Source organism: Cynocephalus volans, chromosome X (assembly GCF_027409185.1).
Source record: "Cynocephalus volans isolate mCynVol1 chromosome X, mCynVol1.pri, whole genome shotgun sequence".
In the NCBI taxonomy this organism is placed as follows: domain Eukaryota; kingdom Metazoa; phylum Chordata; class Mammalia; order Dermoptera; family Cynocephalidae; genus Cynocephalus; species Cynocephalus volans.
Window position 1 is genome coordinate 120,283,399 of NC_084478.1, and position 22,321 is coordinate 120,305,719.

The 22,321-nt window shown below is 38.2% G+C and overlaps 1 protein-coding gene across 2 annotated transcripts in view; it reads right to left on the minus strand.

The window, feature by feature from the left end:
- Positions 1–12,689, minus strand: part of AMMECR1 (AMMECR nuclear protein 1) — a 112,683-nt gene extending 99,994 nt beyond the window's left edge. For both annotated transcript variants that reach the window (XM_063083366.1, XM_063083365.1), the window contains exon 1: positions 12,217–12,689. In XM_063083366.1, the coding sequence (XP_062939436.1) occupies positions 12,217–12,689 (473 nt within the window). The remainder of the gene's footprint in view (positions 1–12,216) is intronic.
- Positions 12,690–22,321: the final 9,632 nt, after the last annotated feature.

Below are 22,321 nucleotides of genomic sequence, written 5' to 3' on the forward strand. Positions count from 1 at the left end.
CTTCTATAATTATTATAATTCCCAGTACCTATGTTAGGTCAGTTAAATTTGCAATATCCAAGTAAAATTTCTTGATTAGTTTGGGGAGGAAGAACAGTGGTTTAAAGCATTTAATTCTATAATAATTAGGGTAACTTTTGAAATTACATAATCTTTGTAGCTATTCAATTTTTATAACTTCACATTTAAGACACTGAAGTTTAGAAGAATAAAGAACACTGAATATAGAAGGCACTTAGGCAAAGTGTGATGTAACCAATGTTAATCTAACTGACTTATGCTGAATGTCTATTGATGAATGAAAGCACTTTGTCTACACAGCAGACTCCTGCTTGTGTTATTTCCCAGTCTCTTGTCCAGGCTTCATGACATCGATGACATTAAAGGAGCTGCTGAGCCATAATTAACTGGATAAAAGGGAAACCTTACCAAAAAAGAGGCAATTCACAGACCATTAATAGTTTAAAATTGTCAACTGGTAGACCTTCATTTACCAGTGCCTGAATTACAGCTACAGTCTCCTGACAGGTCCCCTTTCTTGCTAAGTTCTCCCTTACTTCAATCTACCTTTGATTGGTACCCACTGACCACTGTATAATGTTCACTCTGACCTCTGCGTCTTTAAGTTGTTTCCCCATCTAGAATGCTTTTCCATCTATGAAAGTTCTACCCAGCCTGAATCCTGCTTTGCCCGTGAGGCCCTCCTTTACAACCCCAGCCCACAATATTCTGCCCAAACTCCTACAGACCTCACTGTCTCCATCACTCAGTCTCCATCACAACAGTCAGCTGTTGAATCATATGTGACCTCATTGTTTCACGAATCTTATCTACTCAATTTGACTGCAAGCTTTTAAAGGACAGGAAGCATGGCTTGTGCCTATTTTATAGACCTCCTCCCACACGTACCCAAAAAGGAACCTAGCACAGTGTTCTGCCCACTGTATTACTTGAACTGAAATATTAGAACTAGCCATAAAATGAAGAACAGTACTACCTTAGAATAAGAGATAGGTGTTGATGTAAAACACACTGTCTTAAGATAATACGGCAAATTAAATCTTGAGGCTTGGACAAATATTCATTTTAAAAGTCTATAAGTGAAGGAATAATCACGGTGGAAATTCTACTTTCTTATTTAGAACTGCAAAGCCATCTCTAAATGAAAGAACTGCTTCCAAAATCCAAATTGGTGCATTACAACTACGTGGTAATATTAAAAAAATGTCTGCACCCTTGCTAATGATAAAGAACTTCATACCAATTGTGTAGACAACAGGGAAAACAAACAACTTTCAAGACCCATGACTTGACCATAGCTATTATTTCACAGATGCCAGTGCCACACTTAGATATGAACTTTTCATTAGAAAAAAGTGTGTACACTATAAGCAATTTCAAGAAGTGATTAACTAAAGTGCTTCATATATACACACTTGGTCTTAAAGGCCTTACTTATATCTCATTATGCAATTTATCTTCCAATTTTCCACCTCTAGAAAATATATTTCCTAAGAGATATACCTCAGAAAACTGTCAAAACTACTGTTCTCTTTTAATGCCTTAGTCCTTCCACCTTTAAAAGTGGGTGGAGGCAAAGCTCCTATCTGTCAAAGATATTTCCGTATATTATTAGTAGTAAATTCACCAGAAATTCCTAAAGAACAGAGGATGAGAATAACCTAAACGAAAAGCTAGAAAGTTAATTTCCTTTCAAATAAGTTACTATTAAGTTACTTTCAAATAAGGTACTAAGTTTACTAATGAAGCAAATGATAAGTGCAAGGTCAAATACTAACTGAAATTCTACTAGTTTCAAACACATTAAAAATGGTTATTTTTGACTCCAATGCTTTTAATCTAGTTTATTCATAATTTTCAATAAGTTTAAAAAAATAAATACCTGAAAGCCGAAATTAGGCTCTCTTGGAAATAGGCTTTGTACATCTCTAATACATGTTTGCAACATTAATTTTTAAAGGACTCCAAAATTCCTATGAAGAATGAGTTGTTTTTGGTAGAGTGACTATTATGCACCTTTAAAAATAAACTAAACATTGTGCTTACAGTTAACGATACTGTACCATACACTTAAAAATTTAAGAGTGTAGATAATATTATGCTTTTTACAATAAAAAAAGAAAAAAATAAGTAAAACAAACAACCTAAAATCAGCATACATATGATTAACGAGAAACTGATTAACCAAAAACGGCTGACACTCTAGTTATCCGTGAGGATGTAATTTGCAAACTAAGTTGACCATAGTAGGTCCTATTAAGAGACACTGCCGACAAGGCACAGAAGAGATGGGTATGTGCCTTCATACAATTATATTCTGCAGCCAATCAGAAATTATAGCTGGGTCTATCCTTGAATATTATCTATTCCATAATCTTTGTTATGGAGAATAACTGGGAGCAAACTATATAAAAGAAACTTCATCCGTCTAAGTAGAGACTATTAATACATAAATACACAGGCCTAACATTAAGATATATCTAAATGCCTGTGCATTCATAACTATGTTCATAGACAAGTCAAGAAAAATAAGAAGGATAATGACCAGAGAGTGGCTACATTTATGCTGTTTAGGATAGACTAAAGCTACTTGTTTAGGATAGACTAAAGCTTCCAAACTTATGTAGAGGCCTCATTCTGACGACACTGTTTGAATAATTTTCAATGTGGTCTCTTGGAAGTACTCAGAGGACCCATAGCAGATTCTCTTATATTACTAAACCTCACGCAGTGCATGTGTTTCTGCTAGGAATAATTGTTTTTTTTTGTTTGTTTTTTTTAAACAAGAGTGCCATGGCCATTGGTCCTAAAGAAGGGACATCTAGGTTTGTGTAACATAAAACATGCCTCTTGGAGCACTCCTGCTCCTGACCATGTGTTCAGTCTCCCTTTTCTGCTCTGAATCCAGGCTTCACCCAATGTCTACAATTCATTTTTCTCCCAAGTGCCCTCAGCCTTCTGTGACTCTTTCTCCATATAGCTAGTGCTTTCAGTGTGAAAGAGTAAATTTCTGCAGAACAACTTGCTACACAGGGCAACAGTTGGAGGAGTTTGTGGAGTAAAACACACCACAAACTACATATCACCTCATTAGTGTCAAAGAAAGAGAGGCAGTATCATTCCCATTTGTTCTTGTAAGGGTTTTTTGAACTAATAAGTAGAAAAGTGCAGGGGTAGATGGATCTATGAACTAAACAGAAAATTTTAACCACTGACTACCCCATACCCACTCCTAATATCAAAGAGCTATTCCACAAAATCAAGTATCTGGCCAAGATAGGTAACAAGTTTTTTATTTGTTTTGTTTTAATGCAGAAAAAGCTGAGGCAAGTTTTTCTTTTAAATGTTTGTTTTTATCATGGGGAAATTCATGAAATGTGTCTAACCTGGAAAAAGGTCAGAAGATTTCATGAGATTCTTCTTTAGTGAATAAATCACCAACACAATCTTCTACTTACCGTATAAAAAAGATGCAAAAAAGCACCCATCATCTAAACACTTATTTCACTGTTGTTCAAAATCAGCACACACAGGGAATCTGCCTTAATACAATGAAGTATGTAGTGAGGCCCAAGTTTTACCACCTATATAACTTATTTGTACCCAAACCACCTATACCTAACTGGGTGGTTGTTAGGCTACTATAAGCCATTATGATGTCACAGAAAAGAAAACTGAAGTGACTAGCATATGAGCATTTCTTTGAGGCACAAACAATGCTGTGGGATCCCTTGGCTGACAGCACCAAAACCAATTTTTCATAGATTCCATTCTGTAAGAATGACTCAAAGATCACTAATACCAGAAACAAAGTAGAGAATCTGATGTTACCACCTTGCAGCAATCCAAGATCCTAACAGAAGATATGTTACCAGAACTGTGTCATATGCTTACAGATCACATTGAAAGTGTATGGAATGGCAAGGAGAACTATATAGTCTGTTAAGTCAATCTCACTACTTTCCATTACTAGAGAGCTGGTCAGCATCTTCTGGCAGGATATTGCATAATACAGTCAACTGTACTCTCCCAGCATTGCATGTGGCTTTGGGTCACAGTGTAGATTATCTGTAAAATGAAACAGATAGGGGAAAGGCAAGAATCATCAAGACTATCACAGACCTTATTGAAAAAAACTAATATTAGTAGGCCTGGACTGAAGCAGAACTTTTCACATTTGCCCATCCACTGAGGATCACAAAGATCATACAGCAATATGGCTTATCCTGTCAATTGATAACATCCAAACTTCATTGTTAAACAAAGCTGCAAAACAAATCCTGCTTGATTCAATCTATTTCATTTTCTATGCTTGAGGCACAGAACCCAGACTCTAGTACCAAACAGCACTAACAGTCATTCAGAAATTTCCTTTAATTGAAGTTCTGAAACTACAAGTTCCTGAGTTGGTCTTCCACGAAGCTCTATTTTGCTGAAGGCTGAGCTACGGCATACACATAAGGAAATATAAGAATCACTGACTGCTTTACAAATTGATAAGCCTGAAGACTGAGAAAATGTATAAATCAACACTAGGGAAACCTGACATTCTGCCAGGTATTTTTACTACCAATACAAAGCTGAAAACTGTCACTGATCTGTACCCATCAGAAGAGTACAAAGTCACAACTCGTGGGTAGGAGGGCTGAGGTGATCCCAAGAGACCAACCAAAACATCACTCTGTCTCTGTTCTGTGGTTCTGCTAATTCAAAAAGAAATGACATTTGATAACAGCCAACACACGGAACTATGCGTATTAAGAAATCTAATCACCTGCCCAACCATTTGTTTCTTCCCATTTCCCCTCCATGTTTTTTAGTGCACCACCATCCTCCTGATTCCCCAGGCTTATAAACTCTGAATCATGTTCAAAGCCTTGCCTCCTTTCACTTCCCCCAGCAATGGAAATTTGTTTGTTTGGGTTTTTTTTTTTCCTTTTTTCATCTGAAATGCCTCTTTCTTCACATGCAGTCACCTAATTTCAGGTCCTCATCCAAAAGCTATCCCAGCTATCTTTATACTTGATCCAAATTCTATAAACCAACATTCCTTCTCCTTTCTCCCCAATTAAATACAGTTGGGAATAGGTGAAGAGAGGGAGAGTTCTTACACTTGTTATCAAATTTCATGGCCATTCTAACAGAGCTGTTTAACAAACTTTTCCTGAGCACAAGAATAGCTAGGCACAGAGCCAAGAGGAGGCAATGATGGAAGCCAAAAAACAGGTGAGCTGCAATCTTTACCCTCCTACACAAAACCTGGCCCTAGAGTACGAGTCCCTGCATATGCTGATAACTTCTTCCAACTCTTAATTTTGCAACATTCCTATATTCACGAACTCTGCCCCCTGGGATGGCTTCCCAGTTTCCAGTATATGTTTTCCTAAAGCCCTCATAACCTTAAGCCTAACTGGTCTCCCTTACCTTGACTCTTCTTCCAATTCATCTTACATTTTAGAGGACCCTTCTGCAAATACTGTTCTCTTCCTAATACAAGAATTATAATCGGATGCAAAATCTCTTATTTAGCCTTCCCAGAGTGTTCCCAACACAAACGCTACTTTTAATTTCCTTGAAGTTTTATGATCTTAGAGGCCAGAGCAAGGGGAGTGGTATGAAGAATGCTGAGAGTGCAAGTTGCTGACTGAAGACAGCTGCTGGGAATCCCCAAGTACTGTGCAAGGGGTGTGGTGGTGACAACAACCGGTTTGAGAACCAAGTAAGACTTCAAGATCTACTGGTCACACAGACTCTTCACCAATAATCTCTGTACCTTTTCCATTTAAAAACTTGGCTCAAGTTATCCCATCCCAAAAGCCTTCTTCCTAACCACTCACTCCTTTATTCCATGTCATTTCCATGCTTGTGTATTTTATCTGTATCTTATTAATCTATAATCACATATCTATTGCTTTGTAAGTATTTTAAGCAATGTTGATACTAAAGCAACTTTGATATTTTAAGCAACATTGATATTTCAAATATCCAGAACAAGACTCTAAGCTCTGTGAGGATAGAACTATTTCTTCTACTTCTCTCATTTTCAACCATGGAACTCAGCATAATGTATATGCTTTACAATTCCAGTGACATATAATTTCCACTCAGCTATGCAACACTAACATTTTTAAGGTTGAACAAGTTTGAAAGTATGATACATTAAGATCTGTAGAAAATACACCCACACTTCATACAAAAGATGCCACTTATAGTTGTATCAAACATAAAATATGCTCCACCCAACCAACGATACTGTTACACCATACTTCTTCCTTTGGGTTCTTTTGTTTATACTACATAAGCTTGGGGTCATTTTTGCTCTTAGCAACACTAACTACAGAAGCTCAACTCTAAGTTTACTGTTGCAAATCTACTCTTCCCACCTACACAACCACTGGCTTCCCACACTGTCTCCAGTGTCTTATGAGTAACTGCCCAATTACTGATTGTGGAAAGACAGCTTACACATTGAAGGTTCGTTCTTGGCAGCTGCTGGGTTTTACTTCTGGTCCTCACTTACTTAGCTTAATTGATTCAAACAGTATCAAAAAGAGACATTACACAAGTTTGAAAAAGAGACTATTTAAGAAAATTTAAATGTAAAAGCCCAGGTCATTGTGCTGCTTTAAAACAGGCAAGCATGTGTGATGTTGAGAGAACAGAATAACGCCTATTGAAATCGGGAAAACTTGGGAACTTTAATCTCATTACACAAATTTTAGTGTTTCACACATAACATATACATTCGCAAAAAGTAAAATTATCTATAAATGGGAAGTTCAATTGACTTCAAAAATGTGATCCACTGTAGTAAAAGGTTTTTGTATTTATAACACAAATTCAGTTTCAAAAAGTGTACAGTTTTTAAGAGACAACAATGTGGATGTTAGTATGTTTCTGAGAAACACATACTTAGAAAAACAACTCATGCATGGATTAACAGAGCATTTTTCACGTTTTTAGTAGTGGCCTTTCTTCCCATTGGACTGAGGGATCCCAGCAGAGATTCCTTCTTGGCTGCCACCCACTAACTGGAACCTAAACACAGCATAAACACAATTCATAAGCAAGAAAACTTATGAGCTAGATTATCACTCCCTTTGGCCATATGGGGGAGAAGGTAAAATAAGCACTGCATTTTTTTTAACTAAATATACCTTGTCCTACATAATACCTTTATATACAGATATAAAAATAATTTTGTAATTTATATTTCTACATCCTTCCATTTCAGTCACTGACAGTTTTTACAGCATAAATGACAACTGGGCACATGCCTGCCTTCTCTATGAGTAAGACAGGACATCGTTTGTCTTCCAATGAAATCAACATTGTTGAAAAACAACCACATTATACCTATAAAAAGGCTCAACAATTTTTTGGACAATGTTTTTCTTTAAGAAAAACTACACATGATGACCAGAGAATGGAAGTTAGTACCATTATGTTAGGAAATCATTACATAAGGAAATCTGTCATGGCCTAGAAGCATCATCTGTGATAGACAGATACATTTTCTGGCTATTCTGGTCAGTCTTCATCAAAAAAGACATAATAGAAATATAATAGCTTGTGTTTAAAATGTTGATTTAATATCACTTTAACCTGAGCTGCACTGTCAAATCATCTTTTTGATAGTACAATAGGATTGGTACTGTTATGATGAAACAAAGTGCCTACTCTAACACATCCAATTCCCCCCAAACACGCTGAAAAATAGTAATTTAGCCACTGTGGCAAGACAAGAAAGAGTTAATTGTTCAAACACCTGATTGGAGTCTCTCAAAATCTGCATGTCCAACAGCGGATTTTTTTAAAAACACATTTTAGAAATAGAAATCCAATAGAAAACCACATTTATTGATGCTTAATAGTAAAGTATCTTCTATGTGCTATGATCTATACAAAATGTAGTATTGCATTAATTTCAAAGGTGGTAAGATGATTAAAATAAAAAGTTCATGGGATATGACATGCAACATAGCATTAAAGATATAAAACTAAACAATCCCAGTGCCTTAGCAGTATCCTTTTATATTTCTTTGCTAATAAGAGAAATTCTTAAAATGAAATCCAGCAAGCACAAGCATAAATAAAAGCTTTTAAAAACTTATTACAACATGTTATTTAGTAAGCTAATCATAAAAGCATTTTTATAGGAGCAAATGGGGGCTTTACTTATTAAAATCAATACAACTCACTTTAAGATATATTTGTGTCCTAAAATGTACACCTCACATTTAACAATTTCTGAAAAAGGACCTAAAATCATACCAAAGGTTTCCAAGAGTCATCTCCTGAAACCATCCCAAGAACCTCAGAGTCTTATACTCTGCACAGCACTCAATCTCCCAGATACTAAGGTAGAATGAAAATGACAGCGGCATAGAAGCAGGAAATTTTAAACCAGCAGCAAAATCTGCCACGCTGTTACAGTCCCTCAGGTACTTATTCAGGTCCTCACTTCTCTCTAGCCCAGTGGTTTTCAACATGTGGTCCTGGGAACTGTAGTATCAGGATCACCAGGGAACTTGTTAGAAATGCAAATTAACGGCCCCACCCCAGACCGGCTGAATCAAAAACTGTGGGAATGGAGCCCAGCAATTTGTGTTTTAACAAGCACTGCAGGAGATTATGATGTACCCTAAAGTTTGAGACCTAGTCCTCAAACTTTAATGTGCAAAAGAATCACCTGGGGAGCTTGTTGAAATGCAGATTCTAATTCAGCAGGTCGGAGGTGGGGACTGAGAGCCTGCATTTCTAACAAGTTCCCAGGTGTCATCTTCTGCAGACCACATTGCAAGTGTTTCCCAAATCAGCTGCTTACCAAAATTACCCAGGGTGTTTATTAAATACGAATTCCAAGACACCACCCCAGACCAAATTATTCAGAATCTCAAAAGCCCTAGTAGAATATAACCGTATATTATATATCTCGGCTGCCATTAAAATCACCTGCGGAGCTTTTAATAATCCTAGTTCCCAGGCCCCATCTAAATCGGAATCCCTGGGGCTGGGAGCCAGGCATCCATATTTTTAATAGCTTCCCACTGATTCTAATGTGCAGCCAAGGTTGAGAACAACTACTCTGGAGTCTAACTGGCTCAACACCTGGCACAGTGCATCCCTTTAGACCTGTAGTAGCAAACGGGTTCCTATAAAATGGCTATCTGGACTCCCTGATGTATAAATCCAAGAGCTCTGATTGTGAATAGTAAAATACACCTAAAGTTATGTTTTTCTCATGTCTTGAACCTTATTTCTGTGGACAAACATGCCTGTACAATGCTCTCTGCAATGGAGTAGGTATTCTGCAATGGGATAGGTACTCAAAAAACAGCAGCAAAAGTGAAGAATGTGTATCCATACAGCCTGTTCGTATATTGACATCCCCCACAACCCTGAAACACACAGATCACTTGAAATTTCAAATAACATTTCAGAGTGGAATAGTAACTGAGGAATCTAGAAATTCTGAACCAATAAAAGATTTTACCAGTTACAGACATTCTGACAGAAAGGTCCTGGGAAGGGATTAAAAACAGCGTGCTTCTTCATATGAGAATTTGAAATTGTCAAAAGCACATCTTCTGGTGGACACAGACAGGACCTGAAATACGCTGCTCATGACATGACATTAATAACTCTGAGGGAAAAAAAAAACCCAATATGTCTATTCATGTCTTATGGCACCTTGTTATAGTCACACTAATAAGTATACAATGCTGTTAAATATGTAAAACAGAAAAAAAATGTGTGGTGGTTACTAAGGCACTGTGAAGGGATCACAATTATTCCACTCCATAGTCAAGACATTTTCCTGAATTTTCCACAGTGAATTTTCCACACTTCAAAAATGAGTTTAAGATAAACAAAAATAAAACACAGCTCTCTCTCTTTCCACTTTAAGTGAACTTTCATTCTCCACTTGGTCATATTCAGTGTCTACTCTAAATTAGTTGTTTTGTAGAATACATGACACATTCGAGGCCTGCTAAATGATAATAGTTATTATTTCTCCTACAACCATTTCAACACACCCATTGTGATCATAAATGTGTCTTTTTTATCTGTTTAATTCCATGAAAAAGAAATTCAGTGGCTGGGACATTAGAAGAGAAGAAAACAATATGAGTACCTAAATACGTGTGCAAAGAGGCCACTGTTAAAATATTTTCAAAAGCATTTTCTGTATGAACTGGTCAAGCTCACTTTACTTTTAAAATTCTTGTCATAGTCATTCACTTAACCCACACTTACTTTAAAATGTGTGAAAATAGCACCTCCTGAAAGCGTGTTCTCATATGCTTTGGAGCAATGGAGCGTGAATACTAAAACAGCCTTTGCCAAACTCACGTAACAGCTCAAGAACCAAACAGAAGTGAATTTTTGCAGTCCCATGACTTCGCAGAGCCAATCTAAGTATCATCCCAGGACTAGCTTTAATACATCACAGACATCCAAGAAAAGGCAGAAAAGTCACAAATAAGTGATTTAAGTGATTTAATAAGTGATTTCATAGATTTTTTTACATCGTAGTCTTTTGAAAACGAATTTTACTTCTTATCCAAAAAATAATTTGTCTAAGTAAAGGTGTGGACTAAAGGTTTAAGTTCCTAGAATTAACACTATGAAATTTATAAAGATATTTAATTTATTTAACAAAGTGTCCTCCTGGATGCCCTTTCATGCATTTCTCATGAACCAATGCCCAAAGATGAACGGAGTCTAAAAGAAAAATGCACAGACCACAGAAGAGTCACACAAAATTAAAGATATTTAAAGCATCAAAGCCAAAGAAAAACAATACAAATGCACAATTTCCGGGACACTTTATTGTAATTTCCACTTTACATATCAATTTAATATTTTTAGTCTAGGCAAAGTGTTTCTACTTATCCAGTAGCAGTCCAATCCCCTAATCTCACAAAATGAAAAGCAGTTTAAAAAGAACATCAATTCAGGTATTTACGATATAGGGGACAAGGGACACTTGTCTTAGCTAGAAAAAGGGTTGATGCTTTTCAGAATGAGTTTCACTGAAATTTTTCTCTATTATTCTTCTTATTGATGCTAAGTACTCATAATAAAAACAATCGCCCTTTTTCTCATTCTGCCTTCTCTTGGTCTTTACATTCTGTCTAGCATTTAACTCAAAAAGTCAGTTTACACTCAGTTTACACATTAAAAAAAAACCATATGCCCCATCTCCCACACGTCCAAATGGACAGGGATTAGAATCAACCTGGCTTTTAGCTGTAACAGTGCTATTTTAAACAATTTCAACCACACACTTGAAGGGTAAAATGATTAAAAGTACAAAACCGAAGGAAACCGTAAATATTCCCACACATTTACTTTTGGATTGTTTAACTATTTCTCAAATCCTCGAGTATAACAGATTTCTTAAAAGTGAAATCGACACAAAAGCGAATGCGCACGCTTAAAGTACAAACTGACAGTGGCTCTGTGAGGACAGCTCTTTGAATGAGACGGTGGAATGAAAAAAAAAAAAAAAGGTCTCACCCTTCAAATGTGAGGAAGCCGGCGGTGCGCTCGCTTCACTAGAAACACATTTTAATGGGTATGTTCGGATAAAAATAGGTAGCAAGGGAAAATGCGTTTTTAAAATAAACCTTCCTCCTCCCCAGGGAACAAGGAAACCCTGATGAAAAGATGGGTAACCATCTACAAGCTCCGGAGCTAAGTTCCATCACTAGCAGAACAGAAGTTGGATAGTTGCTATTTTTCACCCAGCAATGGGACAGTAGCTCTCCATGTGCAAGGTATGCGGGGCGGGAATACTCGCAGGGCTTTCACATGGGGTAATGGAAACAAAGTGAGGAGAGGTCAACATCTTGAGTAATCCAGATCTGCAAAAGCGGGGCAGGGTGGCGGGTGGCGAAGAAGAGAAGGAAAGGGTCAAAACTCCTCAAAGTTATCGCAAAGAGAAAGCGAACACCTCTGCGAGCCAGGGGGCCATCCCTTGCAGCAGCACCCTGCTCCGGGTGCGGGGTGCTTGCCTCGGAGGGCAGAAAGCGCCGGGTGCCCTGCCTTAGATCGAATGGCTCTGGGGACTCGGGCAGCGAGAGGGGCAGGGGCAGCCGCCGGCGGGGAGGCGGACTCGCACTTTGCCTCAACTCTGAGCCCCATCCCGAGCGCAAGGGAGAGGGCGGAGAAGGGCACGGTACTCACTAGGGCTCGTTGGTGAATCGAGGGGTCCGGGGCTGCTGGTATCCGTACAGGTGACAGTAAAGCACATCGAAGCAAAAGCAGCACATCTCCGCTGACACCACCATCTTCCGGGAGCCCGGCGATGAGGACGAGGCGGCGGACGATAAGGAGAGCGAGGAAGAGGTGGCGGCGGCAGGGGCAGAAAGTAGGGTCCCTACTCCGCAGCTCGGAGGTGGCGACAGGGAGATCCCCCCGCCGCCGCCGCCGCAGCCCTGGGGGGGAGAGAGGGTACAGCAGCTGCCACTACCTCCTCCGGTTAGACCTCCCAGCCCGTTGAGCCGCGTACCGGCGCCTCCTAGTCCCAGCTCCCCAGCCCGGCACTGGCTCTCTCCGCTGCAGTGGGAGGAGGAGGAGGCGCCACCACCGCCACCCGAGCCAGAGGGGGGCGAACTGGACAGTTTCTGCTTCTTCACCCCGCAGCAACCCGCCGCCATCTTGGAACAATCTCCCCCACGCAGCGCTTCCGACCCATGAGTGAGGCGAGCTGGCGGCGGGGGCGAGCACGCTGCGGCCCCGGCCGCCGGGGGCGCGCCGAGGGCTCACGGGGCGCGCGCGCGCGCCGCTCTCAGGCCCGGCTGCCCGGCCACGCGGCTGCCACGCGCGCGTCTCCGCCTCGGCGCGCACCCCACGCTTTCGCGGCTGGCCGCCTAGCTCCTGTCCCGCCCGACTCGCGCCTCCTCAGAGCTGCAGTCCCAGCGCCAGCCCCAAGCCCTGCGGCCGGCAGAGGATGGAAAACGGGAAGCCAAGTAGAAAGGAAGGTGAAGGAAAAGAGAGCGAGATAGTGGAGAGTGGGAGCAAAGGAAGGAGGTGGGCACGCCCGGGGAAGAAGGAAAAGGGAAACTAGTGTCGGGGGGGAAAAGGCGAAAGTCCGAAGTAGGCATCAAGGTCTCAAAGCACAGCTCGATGACCCCTGCTGCACGTAGTGTTAGTGACACTTGAGCCCAGTTACCTGGAACCTGAGCCACCCGGCCTCAAATACGCTGGTTTCTGAACTGTTGGAGTGTGAACAAGCAGGTGCTCGGAGCTCCACACCTGAGACCGCCCCTGTAAAGTATGTACAAAGCAGTTGGGGATATGGCCACGCTGCGGTGTCTTTAACACCGACCTAAGCACACACCAGAGGTTTTCCGAGATTATGGTAAAAAAGCAATACTCTTTCCTTTCCTTATCGACAAATACTCAAGCCTGATTGAATCTATGTATCTTGTACTCGTCCTTCTTACTTCCCCTCCTAGCCCCGTGAAAACGTTTAAGAGCAAGAAATAAAGTCCTAACCAACACCCCATTGGTTCAAAGATGTTGATTGTGCTTTGGGACTTGCAGCGGTGGGCTTTTTGGATTTTTGTTTTTGTCTTATGTCTTGGGAACAAAGCATTAGAAATGTATCTGTAGTAAACAGATCTTAGAGGTAAATAGGGAAGGTGGTGTACTTAGTCACAAGCTGAAAGGTTTTGCTCAAGTATATATTTAGATAGTTCTTAATATTCATTTTTAACTTTCTCAATTAAAACATGTTGAATGGATGAGGAGGCTGATGATTGAGTCAATTCCATTCTGGGCACCTAAGATGCAGCTTAATTTTAAAAGTAGTGATAATAATCAAGTGTTAAGATTCACACACATGAACTTGATAGAATTAGAAAATATAGCTTATTTGCATTGTTCCAAAACTTCTAGACCTCAGGTATTCCGTATATTTGGAAACAGGAGAAGATTGATTGATTTTGTCACCTTTCATCTTACTGTGTGGTATCTTAGAAATAGCTAGGATCTGTTCATTCCACTCAGGGGGAAAAAAACAAAAAGAAGTTTATTCGTTCTGTAAATATTGAGCCTCTGCGCCATACTATGCACAGCACTGTACTTCTGTTGAAATCCAGAGCATACACAGGAAGTATGCTTCCCACTCTCAAAGAGTTTATGAATTTAGATCTGTGTACATAATCAGATATATATCTACTATTTGTTGAGCACTTTTTAGGTGCCCAGTACCATGCCTCATCCTACCCCATAATCCTTCAAAATAATATATTATCTCATTTGATCTTCACAGCAACGCTCTGAGGTTGCTCATTTACAGATGAGGCGATTAAACTTCAGAAATAACTTGTGCAACATCACACACCTAGAAAGTGACAGAACCAGGATTTGAATAATGCAGGCATGTCTGACTACAAAAACTATGCCATTATGCTATACCTGCCTCTCAATAGCAATATATGATAACAAGGTTAGTGATGGACAAAACATAGTGACATTAAACTACAGTAGGTAGAACCAGGGTTAAACAAAAATAAGAACTTTTTTTTTTTCTTTGACCGGTAAGGGGATTGCAACCCTCGACAGGGTGTAGTCTGCATCACGCTCAGCCAGTGAGCACACCGGCCATCCCTACATTCCCTATATAGGATCCGAACCCGCGGCCTCGGTGCTACCAGAGCTGCACTCTCCCGAGTGAGCCACAGGGCCGGCCCAAGAACTTAGTTTTTATGGAAAGACTGAGAGACACTGAAATGTGTTACCAAGAAAAGATGAAGAATCTCCTTTCAAAAAGATTTTATGAAATAGATGACTGTCTGGGATGGTTAAATGCAGCCTAAAGACAAAAGAGAGGTTTAACTGGTTTGTGATATATGATTTCATCCTCTCAAACCTCATCATCACTGTTAGAACTAACCTTATGTTTGAGGCAAATAACAATTCATTGTCAACTGCTAGAGGAGTAAAATATTACATTATTATTTTTTTTTTGTCTATGTTGCAGAAGAGAAAGCAGATTGTTTTTTTTTAAAAAAGCACCACAACACCTGGTACACTATTAGGATGTTTTGCTTTGTTTTGAACTCTCACAACCTACTTTTTGTTTAAAACTGAATCAAATACAATATCAGAAAATAGGTACCAATTTACTCCCCACCCCACAAAAAAGTGGTCACTTCTAGAGTAGAAAACCAGAGCCATTTAATGACATCACACAACAGTTTAACACAGGAAGCAAAGTAGGATACCATGGATGGCTGCTTCTGCTAGGGGAACTTAGGAAAGCAGAATGTAATCTCCCAATTTAGAATTTGGCCAGTAGACAAGAGTCTAACGCCCCTACTCTTGTGAAAATAGCAAGGAATCCTTAATAAGCACCAGTAGTCATGTCCTTAGTTCTGCATTTCATCTAAAAGACAAAGTACTATCATGGCTATCATGCCAGGCTAAGGGACTGATGCCATGGGAAACCCAAAGACAAGGACACCCCAGCTGAATTACAAAAATAGCTTTTCCCCCAAGAGTTTTAATTCCAATTCTAAACCTCACTAGCATAAAGAAAATAGACAAACCAAATGTGATCACTGCAGAAAAGACATCGTTACCTGACCACTAGGAGTTACTATCTAAAGTACTTTGTTGTATTAGCTGGCTAAAAAGGGATAAAAAAAACACTAACCTTTTTTCTGTATTAACTTCTCCTGAGCTTGGCTCATCTCCCACACTAACATTGAGCCTCAAGATGCTTTATAAATCCCCTGGCAAGTAGTGGTCGTGGTGGTAATGCCTTCTTTTAGCCTTTGAGGAAATGCCTCTCCTGGCCTGTTTTCTTGTAAAGTCACCAGCATAGAAACAAACATATTTCATTCAAACGTGAATGAAATCCACAGGAAAAAGTCTGTGAACGTGTGTGTGTGTGTGTGTGTGTGTGCGTGTAGTGTTTTTTTTTTTTCTTTTTTACATCTACGCAAAGTACACACTGGATAGGAAAACTGACCTTGCTCAGGATTCTCTTGACTTGAAGTATAAAGGTCAAAGTAATGATAGAGCACATGTGTTTCTACCCACTGCTGATACTGGAGTGCAGTGATAACACCCTCCAGAGGAAACGTTGAGGTGCCTTCTGCTCTTTGTAACTGACTGTCAAGCTGGGAGCTAAAGATTCTATATTTCTTTTAAATAAAAAATGTAAATAGGCCATAGTCTCTTTGTCGACAAGGCATATTCAGATTGTAAGCATTTCTGCTTCTGCATCTGCCTCTAAATTGCTATTAACCAACTCTTGTAAAATGCTCTGTTTTACAACTAGAAAAACTATTTGAACAGAGGTTATGCACATTGTTTAGGATGTAGTAAAACTGGAAATCGAAGTAAGCCGAATAGTGACTATCTTAACATTAAATCAATTTATTCTTATGTTTACAACATAGTTATTTTTCATTTCAAAAAACAAGAATAATTATAATTTGATGAGGTAGTGAACTTGTTAATGTTGCAAAATTATTTTCTTAGGTTTCTGGGGGCGTGGGTGAGATGAGGAACGTTCACATAGTTCAGTGAAAAAAGAAACTTTATTCGCAAACAAGTGTTATTTTTATCCTCTGTCATCAAACTTTCTCAACTGTCATCCTTGAACAACTGGAGAATGTAATATTCTTAGCTACCACTTTGATCTAACCTTGTACACATGGTTGTGGTGGTGGAGGTGGTGATCAGTTCCCTTTTATATTTGAATATATGAGTAAATACTGACATTCTTTACCTATTTTTCAATTCAAATTGATAAATCGATTTTGTCTTCCTGATTGCAAAACAGAGCCATCCTTCCTAAATCCTTTATCTAATGAGCACGTTTATGAGCCAAGGCACCATGATCTACCTTGGACTCTTTTCTAGTCATTTCATTTACATCTATTGTCAACTGGAGTGCAAACTAATTGAATGTTGTTTTGTTACCTATATTCTTGAGACAAAATTATATAAACTCTTTACTGAGATTTAGATATGCTAATATCTACACTGAATGTGGATGAATGAATAAAGCTAGCTAGTTGTAGATTGGAAAGGAAAGCTTTTTAGGGAGAAGATGATCAAAGAGTATTATTTGGAGTGGTTAGAGGAGTTGTGAACAACCAAAACACGAAGGTGTCTACTATAGTTTAGAAAATCCTTACGTGACTGTTTTTCTCTTTTCTCTTTCCCTCAAAGAATTCATCTAACATCCTCTATGTATATACTGGGTTGTGAAAATGTATATAGTACAAACCCTATTGTGCCCCACTTCCAAATTTAATTATTAAAAAATTGTTGTTTTTCTATAACTAATCTCATTGCGTTTTGGAGCACCTGTTTCAGTTGATTGGAGGCACAGGTTGGCCAGAGTAAGGATTAACACTGTCAATGAAAATATAAAAGTCTGTTCTGAATTAAAAGTCTCTTTTGTGCAAATATTCAATTTAAAGTCCAAATTCACTCATAGCACTGGGGAGTTAAAATCTGAGCCCCATAACCTCTGCAGGATCCTGGTTGAAGTGTAGCTAATTTTGTTTCACTCAATCCACTGCATAAATGTCCACAATTTATGGCTTATTCTTTCAGCATGAGCAATACACAATGATCGTGTCAGGAAGCTCTGCCATCTCTCCTTACTTACTGTCCAGAATTCCTACCCCAGCTCCTAGTGGTGCTGCTAACCATGTAAACTTCAGCCATATCCTCTATCCAGCCCCTGACTTTGCCTTTCCACCCACAGCTGCTTCTTTGGGGCTGTTCATCTCATGCCACAGCAACTGCCTGGCAAGTAGGCTGCTTCTTAATCTTCAGCTGCCTTCTGCATCCTCCACAGGATTCCAGAAGGAATTCTGGAGTTCTTTCATGCCACTTAACGAGTCTCTCTCTTAAGTAAAACCCCCAAGCTGCTATTTCTACTGCAGATGCCTCATGGATTTTCTAAGTGGCTTGAAATTTCCCATGCTACACCCTGCTCTGTGGTTCCCCCAAACTTCTCTGGTTGTTTCTTTCTTCTTTGTTTTTTTATTGAGATAAAATCCACAAAGCATACAATCTACCCATTTAAACTTTACAGTTCAATGGTTTTTAGAATATTCATGCAGTTGTACAACCATCAACATAATTCTGGAGCACTTTCATCAACCCAAAAGGAAATCCTGTACTTAGCAGTTACCTTCCATTTCTTCCCACTCCCCCAGGAACCCACTAATCTATTTTCTGTCTCTATAGATTTATTCTTGACATTTCATATAAATGGAATCATAAAAATACTTGCCCTTTTGTGTCTGGCTTATTTCACTTAGTGTAATGTTTTCAAGGTTCCTCCATGTTATAGTATCTACCAGTACTTTATTCCTTTTACAGCTGAATAGTATTCCATTACGTGGATATCTCACATTTTGTTTATCCATTCATGAATTGATGAAGTTTGGGTGTTCACACTCTTTGGATATCATGAATAATGCTGTAATAAACATCTGTGTACACGTTTTTGTGTAGATGTATGTTTTCGTTTTTCTTGGGTACATACCTAGTGGTAGAATTGCTGGATTATATGGTAACTCCATGTTTAACCTTTTCAGGAAATGCCAGACTGTTTTCCAAACTCTCTGCACTGTCTTAGAATCCCACCTGTGGTGTATGAGGATTCCAATTTTCCACATTCTTGCTAACACTTGTTTTTATCTTTTTCATTATTATTATAGGCATCCTACTTGGTGTGAAGTGTTATCTCATTGTGGTTTTGATTTGCATTTCTCTAATGACAGTGTTGAGCATCTTTTCATGACCTTATCGGCCATTTCTATATTTTTTATAGAGAAATATCCAAATCCTTTGCCGATTTTTATATTGAGTTATTTGGCTTCATATTATTGAGTTGTAAGTGTTATATATTCTGGCTACCAGTCCTGAATCAGGCACATCATTTTCAAATATTTTCTTCCGTTCTTTGGGTTGTCTTTTCACTTTCTTGATGGTGTCCTTTGAAGCAAAAAAGTTTTTATTTTTGACATAGTCCAATTTATTAATTTTTAATTTTGTTATTTATACTTTTGATGTTATATATAAGAAACTATAGCCAAATATAAGGCCATGAAGATTTACACTTCTGTTTCCTTTAAATATTTCTAAGTTTTACCTCTTACATTTTGGTCTTTGATCCATTTGGAGTTCATTTTTGTATAAAGTGTGTGGAAGGAGTCCAAGTTCATTCTTCTGCATGTGGATAGGCAGTTGTCCCAGCACCATTTGTTGAAAAGACTCTTTCTTTCCCATTGAACTGTCTTGGAACCCTTGTCAAAAAGCAATGAAAAATAAATGCAAGGGGGTCTGGACTTTCCATTTAATTCCATTGATCTACACGTCTATTTTTATGCCAGTACCACACTGTCTTGATTACTGTAGCTTTGCAGCAAGTTTTGAAACTTGGAAGTGTGTGGTCTCCAAATTTGTTCATATTTTTCAAGAATGTATTTGGGTATTCTGGGACCCCTGCATTTCCATATGAATTTTGGGATAATCTTGTAAATTTCTGCAAAGCAGCCATCTGTGATTTTGATAGGGGATGCACTGAATGTAGGTCAATTTGAGGAGTATTGACATCTTAACAAAATTAATTCTTCCTATCCATGAATATGGAATTTTGATTTATGAATTTAGGTCCTTAATTTATTTCAACAATGTTTTATAGTTTTTGAGTACAATTTTGCACTTCTTTCGTTAAATTTATTCCTAAGTATTTAATTTTTTGATGCTATTGTAGATGGAATTGTTTTGTTAATTTGTTTTAGATTGTTTATGGTATAGAAATACAATTGATTTTTGCATGTTGGTCTTGTATCCTGCAACCTAGCTGAACTCATTCATTAGTTCTAATAGTTTTTTTCTCCCTATTTTATTTATTGGGATTTTTTTGGATACAAGATCACGTCATCTGGAAATAGATAGTTTTACTTCTTCCTTTCCATTCTGGATGCCTTTTATTTCTTTTTCCTGTATAATTGCTTTGACTAAAACCTCCATTACAATGTTGAATAGAATTGGTGAGAGCAGATATCCCTGTATTGTTCCTGATCTTAGTGAGAAAGCTTTCAGTTCTTCACCATTACGTATGATGCTAGCTATGGATTTTTCATAGATGCCCTTTATTAGATTGAGGAAGTTTCCTTCTGTTACTAGTTTGTTGAGTATTTTTTTTTTATTATGACAGGTTGGATTTTTGTCAAATGCTTTTTCTGTGTCTTTTGAGAGGATCATGTGTTTTTTGTCCTTTATGCTGTTGATATGGTGTATTATATTAATTAATTTTGGGTTATTAAACCAGCATTCCAATCCTGGGATGAATCCCACTTGTTCATAGTATATTATCATTTTTATATGCTGCTATGCTTCTGTATCCATTTAATAATCTTTTTTGAGCATTTTTACATCTATATTCATAGGAGATAATGGTCTGAGTTTTCTTTTCTTGTGTATTTATCTGGTTTTGGTATCAGAATAATGCTGATCTCATAAACAAATTGGGATTTTTGGAAGAGCTTAAGAATGATTTAGTGTTAATTCTTCTTTAAATGTGTGGTAGAATTTACCAGTGTAGCTATCTGCTCCTGGGCTTTTCTTTTTTGGGAGTTTTTTGATTACTCATTCAATCTCCTTATTTGTTATAGGTCTATTAAAATTTTCTATTTCTTCCTGAATCAGTTTTGGTAGTTTGTGTGTTTCTAGGAATTTGTTCATTTCATCTGGGTTATCTAATTTGTTGGCATACAATTTCTCATTGTGCTCTCTTATATAATCCTTTTTATTTCTGTAATGTATGTAGAAATGTCCCCTGTTTCATTTCTGATTTTAGTAATTTGAGTCTTTTCTCTTTTTTTCTTAGTCAGTCTAACTAAAAGCTTGTCCATTTTGCTGTTCTTTTCAAAGAATCAACTTTTGGTTTTGTTACTTTTCTCTACTGTTTTTCTATTCTGTATTTCACATATCTGTGTTTTAATCTTTATTATTTATTTCCTTCTGTTTGCTTTGTATTTGATTTGTTCTTCTGTTCTGCTTTCTTAAGGTGGCAGGATAGGTTATTGATTTGAATTATTTCTTGTTTTTAATATAGGTGTTACAGCTATAAATTTCCCTCTAAACATCAACTGCTTTAGCTGCATCTCATAAGTTTTGGTATGTTGTGGTTTTGTTTCAATTTACCTCAAAGTATTTTATAATTTCCTTTGTGATTTTTTTCATCTATCAGTTATTTAGGACTGTGTTGTTTAATTTCCACATATTTGTAAACTTCCCAAATTTCCTTCTCTTATTTATTTCTAATTTGGTTCCATTATAGTAGGCCATCAAAGAAATAATAGTAGTAATGATAATAATGACAACTACTTCTAATAGCTATAGAAACTAACCCTAATTAAATAACAGCCCTCCTTTGACCCAACATTCCTCTCCAGCCACCATCTCATTTCTCTGTTCCTCTTTACAGCCAAATGAAACATTATTATTATTGAAACCTTTTGGTCTGGACAAATTCCCCAAGCAACAGAATCTTTCCTGGGTGGCTTTTTTCATTCAAGGCTAACTTTTATTGATTGGGTGCTTATTATATACTGGGCACTGTGCTATAGACATTGTATGTAGTATACTCATATTATTTTGTACTCACAATAGCTGTCTGAGGTTGGCATTATTATTGTTATTCCACTTTTACAGATGAGAAAACCAGGGCTTAGATAGTCTAAGTAACTTGCCCAATATGATACAAATAGTAGGTGGCAGATTCACTTCAAGGCTGGTTCTACATGTTCTGCCAAAGCTGTTCCGCCAAAGCTGTTCCTAACTATGTTCTATACTGTCTTTATGGAAACTCTTTCTCCCTTGACAAGGCTGCTTCTCTCATGACCCTCCTAGATGGAGGCTTCTTATAACCCCATTATCCTTATATGTTAGAATGAAGAGATAGGGGGCATATTCTTTTGTCATCTCTGGACAGTGTCCCACAACTTCCTTTTGTAAACCCCTTCTGGGTTGGATGGCACACAATATGGTTATGCCACCCTTTTCCAATTTTTCTCTACTTTGATCTGCTGACCTCTGGATTACTCCTCCCCATTCACCAGGGATTCTTGTACCCACCAATTCAGCTCCTCTTACAAGCCTGAAGAACTTGAACTTACATGTGAATGACCCTTCTACATCCTGACTTTAGAGTTCGTTGACCTATTCTAATATCTTTAACTCATGCAATTCAGCAAGCATTTGTTGAGCATCCACCATCTGTCAGACCCCATGATGGGGA